Genomic DNA, 10,608 nt, shown 5'->3' with positions numbered 1-10,608 from the left:
TCAAAAGCACAAGTAATATGTTTTAAGTAATTATTCCACCTAAGAGAAAACTGTTTAATCCGTAAAACAATTATATTAAATTTGCAATTTTCAATCTGAAAAACATTTGACTTCAATGAGTATATTTTGATTTTTACCTGCCGGAAAACTGATGGAACAAAAATTTGTTACAACTATCATGTACTTATGTAATTAAAACAAGACAAAGCTTTTATAAATATAAAAATTGTCATAAATATTTTGACGCAACGCATTTGAACATTTTATGACTCATTGTATTAACACCACATTATTTCTTTTTTTGCGAGTATAATAAAAGCAATAATATTTAAACAATACATACTTGTTTAGATGCCTTTCGCAATATGACTTTCCCATAGAGCAGGTGGCTTATTACAAAATTCACGTCATAAATGTAATTTTCTTCAACTTCCAAAGCAAAAGTTATAAGTGTCCACCCAGGAATACCCAACATTTTGAAACACTTAAATAATACAAATTTCATATTTGGGTATTACATATTTCTAACAATTGAACACTACCATGCTTACCATGCTTTCATTAGCATGCTTAAAATGACTTTATATTGAAATTATTTGTATGGTATGCCCATTTCCTTATCACCCTTTATTTTTCTTTCTCCTTCTGCAGAAGAGTTAAGACTATTTGTATCCTCCCTATATTTGTCTATTATACATCCTACATACTTTCGCAAATAACAAAAAATAGCAAGGTCAGATATAGCTTCAATGTATACGGTCATCACAATGAAATGTGAATTACCTTCGGCAGATCTAAAATATTAAACGTGAAACGATGATCTTAATTTGGAATAGATTATAGATACACAATCTGTTCGTTTTTTCCTTTCTTAGCAATGATCTGTTCCATTGTCAAACAAGTATTTCACTCCGTAGCCGGATGAAATGCAAATTTATATCGTATTATGCTTATCATTATACTGCAAGTACTTTGAATCACTGAAATTGCAGAACCATTTCCTGTTATTGAATGCAAAACATACAGCACGAACACGTTTTCCATTATCAAAAAACGCCATACAAATGTCTCATCCATTGTATTAAAGTGATAAGAGATAGACACAGCACCAAGCCTGCAGCTTATAATAGAACAATTTGCACCAGTTTCTCAATTTTCCCCAATTATATTCAATGTTTACAATAATCATCCTTTGTTGCGACCGTTCGCGGTGAGACGCGTTCGCTAGGATAACGCGTCAGAGAGAGGCGTAAATTCTCGCTACGATTATGTTAATCGACGCCGCGAAATAGTCGTCCCCCTGTTTTGGTTAAGATAACAGAGGTGGTTTAATGAATGTAACACTGTATTGACAGGTTAACGTAGAATAATATATTTTACAATAATATGATGAATATATTACAGAAATTATACTCGACTTTGCGATCTCTCTAGATTAATTCGTTTGCTCGTCAGATTTGTCGAAGTGTCACGTTTGACTCGTCAGAAGGAACTGATCGCCCTTCGATTATTCCTTTGCCTCATTTGGAAGACGACCCCCACTATGCACGAGTCACGCCACCGCTCGCGCCTATGATCACGTATGCCTCTTCTTGTTTGATAATCGTAACGGTCAAAAATCGACGTTTCTAGAGCTCGCTGCTTGGCGACAACTATGCTCTCGTCGATACATTGTATATGATCCGGCGGGCAGATAAGATGGTCTGCCTGCGACGTTGTAGAACCGCGAGCGACGGTTAGAAAATATAGCCTCTGGTGAGCCTCGTGGCGTAACATACTCCCCCCGTTGAGAGGGTACCGATCAAGTAATATAGTATGATGTTGTGAGGATCTCTGGTCAGACTTCGGTGCTGTTGATTGTTTCGGAGTCATCTGGAGTCGTTATGCTCGGTAGTGGTACCATCCGCTTGATGCTCCGATCCAGGGTGCTCGTTGCTGTTCGAACGGTAGCCGTCCGTATGATGCCGTCTGCGCCTGGATGGACCTTGATGATTTTGCCCAATGGCCATTGCATTGGGGGAACGTTGTCTTCTCGGAGAATGACGATGGTGCCCTCTCGTATGAAGTGACGGCCCTTGCTCCATTTGTTTCGGATGTCTAGCTCATTCAGGTACACTCGTTGCCAGCGGCGCCAGAAATGTTGTTTGACCTTTTGAATATGTTGCCAGCTGGAGAGACGATTGGATGGAGTGTCCCTGAAATCTCGTTCTCGAAAACTTGTTAAAGAATATCCGATGAGAAAGTGACCGGGAGTGAGGACAAGATGATCGTTTGGATCAGATGATACTTTTTTTTTTTTTGTACGTGGAGAAATCCTCATGGACACTCCGCTGCTGCACTAATCGCGTAACAGCAGAGTAGTGTCGGACTCCTACCGCCTAAAACTCCACGATGACCATCTTATGCGCGTGACAGAGGTGCTCCAGGAATCTCTTATGAATTAACTTCAGTTGCATTCCCTTCTCGCGTTCTCTTGTTCGAGCCGGCAATTGAGTAGGCGTTAGGGTGAGGTTGTTGCCCCTAGTGATGTCACTTCTTCTGGTCGTAGTCCGTTGGGGTGGTGGCGGGGTGGCTCTGGGTCGTCTGACTGCCTTCCGTCTCCATCGTCTTATCCTGCAGGGGTGAGAGTTTTTCTTCCTCTCCCTTTCCGCTCGCTCCTTCGCGAGCATAACTCGCTCGCAGAAGAGGCGGACGGCCTCGTATTCCTGTGACCCTCTCAACATCGCTTCCACAATCGCTGAGGGGATCAACGTTTCTCCTATGGCGTGCCGCCAGGGTGTAGCGGGGCAGCTCCCACGCCGGACAGAGCTCCAGGGTGTGCTGCGCTGTGTCCCTGTCCTCTCCGCAGTCGTGGCAGATGTCTGTCGTCTCTCGCCTTATTCTCTTCAGGAACTCGCCGAACACGCCGTGTCCGGAGAGTACTTGTGTCATCCTGAATGTGAGTGGGAGGCCGTGGCGGCTCCTCCATGCCCCCCAGTTTGGTAGGACCGCATCCGCGCCTCGGTGTTCGCTTCTCCCGTTGATCAGTTGGGATCGCCACAGGTTCCATGTGTCCTCCTCGGCGGTTCCTGTGTCGTTTGGAGCCGCCTGCTCGGTGGGGTCTTCTCCCGGGTGCCATTCTCTCCGGCGGGTGTATCTCTTTTTGAGCGCCAGCGCCCGCAGCTCCCCCGGGGGGGACGCGGCTAGGGTGGACGCCGACGCGTGCGACACCGTCCGGTATCCCCTAATGATTCTGATGGCGGTCATTCTGTGTAGCCTTCTCAGGAGCAGAATGCTGCGACGGCTTGCCATCAGGTCGTCCGCCCATACTGGGGCCCCGTACATCACTCGTGACCGAACGACGCCCTCGTAAAGTCGGCGCACCGCGTCTCCGGCCCCGCCGATGTTCGGTAGTAGGCCGCACAGGGCATTGGCAGCCGCTGACACCTTCGGGATCAGTGAGTCGAAGTGCGGCTCGAACGTCCACTGGCTGTCGATGGTGAGTCCCAGATACTTCATCTGTGATCCCACCCGGACGGTTTTACCTGCCATGTTTATGCATAGGCCGGGCGGTGGTGTCCCTCGCCTCTTCCTGTCAAAGAACCAGGTGGCCTCCGACTTCGCAGGGGAGACTCTCAGGCCCAGTTCGTTCACGGCACGGGTCGCACAGGCCGTTGCGATTCCGCCAATGCGCAGCGTCTCGTGCCAGCCACGACCCTCGACCAGGATTAGGGTGTCGTCCGCATAGCATACAATGGCCGCGCCTAGGGGTAGCGGGCATCGTAGTACCTCGTCGTACGCAACGTTCCATAGTATGGGGCCCAGCACCGAGCCCTGCGGGACGCCACGCTCAACGGATCGCTTTTCCTCTCCTTCCTTACTGGTCTAACACACCCACCTGTCGTCGAGGTAGGCTCGGATCAATCGGACGAGGTAGCTGGGAACCTCGAAGTGCTCCAGGGCCGTCACTATCCTATCCCATGGCACGGTGTTGAACGCGTTGACGATGTCCAGGGAAACCGCCAGCGCCACGCCTTTCCGGGAGACCATGTCCTCCGCAATCGCTCGTGCGCGTCTGACCGCGTCAATCGTCGAGCCCCCCTTCCGGAAGCCGTACTGGCTTTCGTGCAAACCTGGCACTTGGCCCGCTATGTGTCGTTCCAAGCGGGCGGCGACTACCCTCTCGAGTAGTTTGCCGACCTCGTCCAGTAGGCATATCGGCCGGTACGCTGACGGCGAGGTCGTCGGTCGGCCCTCTTTATGGAGCAGGACCAGCCTCGCCGTCCGCCACGCCCGGGGGTAGACTCCCTCCCTCAGGCATCTTGTGAAGAGGTGCCGGAGTCTGGGGGCCATGACCCCCATCACTTCCCCCCAGATCCGGCCAGGGATTCCGTCCGGGCCCGGTGCCACGTTGCGGACGGTCATTCTTCTGGTTGCCTCCCATATCTCCTCCTCCGTGACTTCCCAGTCGTCCCTCCATTCCAGCGGTCGTGTCGTTTACCGTGGCCGTTCCGCCGCTCTGTTCTCTTGTGGGGGAAAGAGCGTTCCGGTGATCCGCGTCAGCAGCGCAGGTTCCATTTCCGCCGTTGTCAGGGTGCCCTTCGCGCGTAGTTTCTGTGTCACTGTATGCCCTCCCCCATGGGTCCGACTCGACTGTTTCGACCAGTTCGGACCAGGCACAGTCCTTCGCTTTTTTAATTTCCCTTTGTAGCGAGCACCGTAGCGCGCGGTACGTCCGGTAGCGCAAGGAGACTTCTTCTTCGTCGCGTCGTCGCCAGCGGCAGGCCCTTAGGTACTGTCTTCGGGCCCGGACACATCTCGTCCTCAGTTCCGCGATGTCGGGGTTCCACCAGTAAACTGCTCTGCTTCGCACCGTGCCCGGTGTGGCCCGTGGCATGGATGCGTCGCAGATTGCTGTCATGGCTTGTCGCAGGTTCTCGGCCTCCTCTTCCACGTCTGCTTCGGTCGTCGTTGCCGAGGCCTCCCAGCTCCAAGCTGTTGCTATAGCCGCCGCCCGGAGTAGATCTTCATTCCTCTCCTTTATTTTCCATCTAGGCGGTAAGCGCGCGTGTCTCCCCCTCGGCGGGCCGCGCCCGTCGTTTGTCGCCGGCATTCCAGGTCCAGGTGCGTCCACCTCCATCAATATGTAGAGGTGGTCCGACAGCGTCTCGACCCCTTCGGCCACTCTCCAGCCTGAGATCCGCCTGAATGCCTCGGGGGAGGCCCATGTTATGTCAACAATGGAGCTCCCTCTGCACGTCACGCAGGTACTGGTCGAGCCCCTGTTCACTAACAGAAGTCCAAGTCCCGCGGCCCAGTTTGATAGCGTGCGGCCGCGCGTTGGCCCTGGCGTTCCCCCATTCCGTGGAGTGCGCGTTGAAGTCTCCCAGGACGAGCACTTGTCGTGGGAGTCGTCGCCTGACGCAGTCGCCAACTCCGTCTAGGAATTCTTCGAACGCTGCCCGTCCGCTGTTAGGTGACACGTACACCCCCACCACCATCATCCCTGCCCACTCGACCGCGGCGTATCCGTTGCCGCGTTCCAGCAGGGCTCCGTGGACGAACGCCCCGGGCGTTGATGTCCAGGTGAGCAACCGACAACCATTCCGTCCTCCTTTAACTCCTCCTTGTCCAAGCCGGACGTCCCGTATCCACACCCGTTTTGCGCTCACAGGCACTAGTCCTCCACTCTGGTTACCTCCCTTGCCCAGGCTCTCCAGTTTTCCGGAGATTTCGATTACGCACGCAGCTCCGTCCTCTCTACGTCTGCCTCCCATGTATCCCCACCCTGTGTTGTAATGGATCAGATGATACTGGAGTCAGCGGACGGGAGTTGAGGATAGACTCGATTTCAATGATAAGTGTATTTAAATTTTCGAATGTCAAGAGCTCGTTACCTGCGACACGCCTGAAATGTCGTTTGAAGGATTTCACTGCAGCTTCCCATAGCCCTCCGAAGTGAGGTGAGTTGGGAGGAATGAAGAGCCATTCGATCCGTCGGTCGACTAAAAGGGACTGAACCTTTACCTTATGATCGTCGGATTGCAGGAGATTTCGGAGCTCTCGTAATTCATTGTTGGCGCCAGCGAAGATGGTACCGTTGTCGGAGTAAATTGTCACACAGAATTCTCGGTGAGCGATGAATCTTCGCAGAGCAGCAATGAAGGCCTCGCTAGTGAGGTCGCTGACCAGCTCGATGTGGACTGCTTTGACTTCAAGACATATAAAGATTGCTACATATACCTTAATTTTGCGTCGGTTGCGATCCTTTCGTTCTTTGATGTAAAACGGTCCGCAATAATCTATTCCGACGTTGGTAAACGGTCGAGATTCCGTTATCCGTGAGGCTGGGAGGTCGCCCAATACGTAATCCACTGGAGGTGGATTAGCTCGGCAGCAACGGACGAACATCTTCAGCGTGCTCCAAACGTGACTACGGCCGTCGATAGGCCAATAAGATCTTCTTAAGGCGTATAAGGTAGCTTGAGTTCCGGAGTGGAGATTGATGAGGTGTTCATGCTCGATTATGAGTGCTGTGACTGAGGATTTGGGTACAATGATTGGGTGTTTCTGACTGAACGGCATTGGTGAGTGACTGAGTCGGCCTCCGACTCGCAACATCCCGTCTTTGTCCAGAAATGGATTGAGTCGTTGCAGCTTCCCCTTCACTGCAGAATTTCGATCTGTTCGGAGAGTGCGGATTTCATCTGAAAAATAACAGAATTGTAACAGTTTGACCAATTTGTTATGCGCATTGGTTAAATCATGTGTGGTTAGAGGTCTCCCTCGATCCTGTTTTTGTCTCCATCGGAGGCAACGAGCGGTAATTCTAATCAGCTTGGGCCAAGAAGAAAATCTCTCCAGTAGACTGTGGTCAGCAGGAGTCACGGCCAGACATGTTGCTTTCTTCTCCTCTGGTATTTCAGTTAATGGTACTGGGTTCCACGTCGGCCAGTATCTTTCTGGTTGTTGGAGCCATTCCGGACCATGTTGCCAAATGGTTGGTCGCAGGAAATCTTCGGGTGATTGGCCTCGAGATATGAGATCTGCAGGGTTATCGGCAGTGGGAATGTGACGCCAATCTGAGGTGTGAGTCTTCTGCTGAATTTCTGTCACACGATCAGCGACAAAGGTTTTCAGCGTATGGGGTGATGTATTGATCCAATGAAGTACGATTGTAGAATCCGTCCAGTAAACAGTCCGAGAAATGTTGCTTGGTAAAGCTTGAAGGACTGTGGTGGCCAATGATGCGAGAAGAAGTGCTCCACTCAGTTCCAGCCTTGGAATGGTTTGTGATTTCAGTGGAGCCACCTTTGATTTTGCAGTGAGGAGTCGTGTCCAGACATGACCATCCGGAGTGATGGTGCGAAGGTAAACGCATGCCCCATAAGCCCTTTCGCTAGCGTCACAGAACCCGTGTAATTTAATTTCCGCTGCAGCCTTGATTATCGTTTTACGTGGAAACTTCACGTTATTCAATAATGGCAGCTGTGCATAATATTTGCTCCATTCCGTGTGCACGTCAGCCGGTAGAGATTCGTCCCAATCAATTTTTAAAGTCCAGAGTCGTTGGAGCAGCATCTTAGCACGAACGATCACTGGTGCCAATAATCCAGGGGGGTCGTAGATCTTGGCGATTTCGGAGCTGATTGTTCTCTTCGTGATTCGAGAGGCGGTAGAATTAATTTTTACGGAATATAGGATCGAATCGTCAAAGGAATTCCAAACCACACCCAGAGTTTTGAAGGTTTGCGATTCGCCTAGTAGCAGCTTGTCGTTTATGTCCTGCTCGAAAAGTCCTCGTAGCAGTTCCTGGTCGTTCGATGCCCATTTTCGAATGTTTAAGCCGGCCAGTTCCGTGAGCTCCGTTCTCAATGATCGTGCCTCGACCTTTCTATCAACTCCTGTGAGAACATCGTCGACGTAGAAGTCTCGCTGTAAGACCGTCGCCGCTCGTGGGTACCGATGTCCCTCGTCGTCCGCCAGTTGATTGAGGCACCGAATGGCTAGATAAGGGGCCGCTGACAGCCCGAATGTCACTGTATTAAGTTGATAGGTGTCAACTTCTCCATCAGAATTACGCCACAAAATTTGTTGAAATTTTCGATCCTCTGGACGCACAAGAAATTGTCGATACATCTTTTCGACATCGAATGTAATGACGTATTGATGAGAACGAAATCTTAGAAGGATGAAGAATAAGTCATCTTGTAGTTTCGGTCCCGTATGAAGTATGTCGTTTAATGAAACTCCGGTGGTGGTTGGTGCAGATCCGTCAAACACAACTCGGAGTTTTGTAGTTTGGCTGGACTCTTTGATCACGCCGTGATGTGGCAGAAAATATCCGTCGTCCGTGCAGTTGTCCGTGGTAATCTTCGTCATGTGTCCTAATTCCACATATTCTTGTATCACGGCGCGATAGTCGGCTTCGAATCGTTTGTCTCGTTGGAATCGACGACAGAGGGAAATGAGTCGCTTCATCGCCATTGTCTTAGAGGATCCAAGCGAAGGAATTGTTTCGTTGAATGGGAGAGCGACCATGTATCGCCCTTCGTTGGTGCGTTGAACGTGATTTCGAAAGTGTTCTTCGCACTGTCGTTCCGCTTCCGAAATGTGTGCAGTGGGCGGTCCTTCGTCGATTTCCCAAACACGGGCGGGGTCCGCCTGTAAAGCCGTCGTGAAGGCGTGAAATGCGAGTGCTGATGATTGCGAGGTTGGGCTCCCCCCGATGACCCATCCGAATCGCGTTTTTTGCAGACGCAAGTCGGGCCCGTTTGCTTGACTGATGTCAAGTTGGCCGACACAGAGTGATGCTAGCGTTGGTCCGGCGCTCAACAATATTTCGATCGGCGCAGGCCTATGGAATCTTGGATCGGCTAGTTGGAGATTCCTCGGTATATGTATTATTGAGCGATCTACGGGTTGATCTGGGACCCAAGGCGATATTGTCGGTATGATTAGGAACGTCAAGGTGCGTTCGTATGTGCCGTCGATGGAGATGATCGTGGCCGTGATGTAACGTTTCGAGGTTGTCGATAACGTGTTGAGTGTTCCGATTGGGACCTAACGTTTCCGTTGGTTAAGTTTTAGCGAATCAGCGAGTTTTTCGGTGATAAAGTTCATGCTAGAGCCGGTGTCTAGCAGAGCTCTACAACGGAATGGTTGAACTTTATTGTTCAATATGTTGACCTGCGCTGTGACTAACAAATCGTGCTGCAGTGGTTCAGAAGGAAGCGAGGTCAATGAGTCCGTTTTCTGTGGTTCGGTCCCTAACAAGGTCGTTTGATGACGTCATTGTTTTCCTTGTCGTCTAGGACTGGACGATATATTTGATCCCGATGCCGTCGTTCGCGATAACCGAGATTCACGTTTCGGAGATGTTCGCGGAGACGATCGGGGAGACGATCGGGGAGACGTGGATGCGCGTCTCGAACGATGTGACGATCGCGGGGTCGGTGAACTAGGCGAAGATCGACCGTTGGATGATCGATCGCTCGATGATCGACCGCTCGATGATCGGCTTACACGTGGTCGTGATTTGCTATGACCATGGTCTTGATGTAGGTATGTATGGTGTCGCTGCCTGCAGATGCGACATGAACCGGCGGAGCAATGAGTAATAGCGTGTCCCTTACCTAAACAATTGGTACATAGAGACGCCCTCTTGGCGATTTCAAGGCGTTTTTTAGGCGACTTTGCTTTGAAGACATCACAATTCCATAATTCGTGTTGTCCTTGACAATTCGGACACACCAACGTATTATGTGTAGTTGTGAATGCGTAACTTCGCGGTGCGTTCGGTCGCTGACGTTTGTGTTGATCGGACTCTCTTTTTATCACGGTTGATGCTGAACTTGTCCTGTCGCCGTTCGTCCGTGTTTTCAGAAAGTCTACCAGATGCGTATATGACGGCATTTTCCTGTCCGGCAATGTGCGCTGCCATTTGCGAATGATGGCTGAGGGTAGCTTCGACGTGAATAATTTTATAAGAGCGACATTTGAGGTAACTGGTTCACCGAGTTTTTCTAGCGCTTGGAGGTTTACCTTGACCGTCTCAAGAAAATCATCTATCGCTTCGGGTGTCTCTTTGGTTATTTTCGGATAGTCAAAAATCAAGTCCCAGTGGCGCATGCAGACTTGACGGTGGCAGTCGCATTTTTCCATCAGAACGTCAATAGCGTTCGATTAATTTAACTCGGTGACATCTAACGATTGTATGCTTCGCGCGGCCTTTCCGGTCAAAGAGGATCGTAGGTAGTGGGACTTCTGCACGGGTGTAAGTCGCTCGCTTCGATCGATAGTGGATAAGAAGGAGTCGTAAAATGAATGCCAATTTTCGATGGTACCGTCGAAAGTAGGCAGGTGAATTTCAGGCAGTTTAATTGATGTCGGCTCGGCGATATTAGACTCGCAGCCTTGTGATTTCGACGACGATGCTGGTGTATCATCCATGAGAGTGTGTATTCGTATTACCAGATTGTAATATGTGTCGGTTACTTCGGAAACGCGCGCGTCGTCCATCTCGCCTAAATCTTCTAATTCCTCTTGTAACAATCGATATTGTTTCCACGTGTCGTCGAGTAGTGTCGTATAGGCCGTTAAATGGGCCTTATTCGGTTGTCTAGATTT

The 10,608-nt window shown here is 50.3% G+C and overlaps 1 protein-coding gene across 1 annotated transcript; it reads right to left on the bottom strand.

Moving 5' to 3' along the window:
* Window positions 1–5,213: 5,213 nt before the first annotated feature.
* Window positions 5,214–10,110, bottom strand: LOC126876305 (uncharacterized). The gene is made up of 3 exons (XM_050639144.1): window positions 9,615–10,110; window positions 5,877–8,906; window positions 5,214–5,767 (listed from the first exon to the last, which is right to left on the bottom strand). The coding sequence occupies exons 1-3, from the start codon at window positions 10,108–10,110 to the stop codon at window positions 5,214–5,216; spliced, it is 4,080 nt and encodes a 1,359-aa protein (XP_050495101.1).
* Window positions 10,111–10,608: the final 498 nt, after the last annotated feature.

The sequence above is a fragment of the Bombus huntii genome, unplaced genomic scaffold (assembly GCF_024542735.1).
Source record: "Bombus huntii isolate Logan2020A unplaced genomic scaffold, iyBomHunt1.1 ctg00000069.1, whole genome shotgun sequence".
In the NCBI taxonomy this organism is placed as follows: domain Eukaryota; kingdom Metazoa; phylum Arthropoda; class Insecta; order Hymenoptera; family Apidae; genus Bombus; species Bombus huntii.
This window is presented reverse-complemented; position numbering and strand designations above follow the sequence as displayed.

What these genes read in the sequence shown, in the direction of transcription:
- LOC126876305 (XM_050639144.1), bottom strand. Translation starts at nt 10,110, where the DNA reads ATGCGCCACTGGGACTTGATTTTTGACTATCCGAAAATAACCAAAGAG. An exon ending in TCTATGTACCAATTGTTTAG is followed by an intron (nt 8,907 to 9,614) that starts GTAAGGGACACG and finishes CTTGGGTCCCAG; the next exon opens with ATCAACCCGTAGATCGCTCA. An exon ending in ACATTTCAGGCGTGTCGCAG is followed by an intron (nt 5,768 to 5,876) that starts GTAACGAGCTCT and finishes ATTACAACACAG; the next exon opens with GGTGGGGATACATGGGAGGC.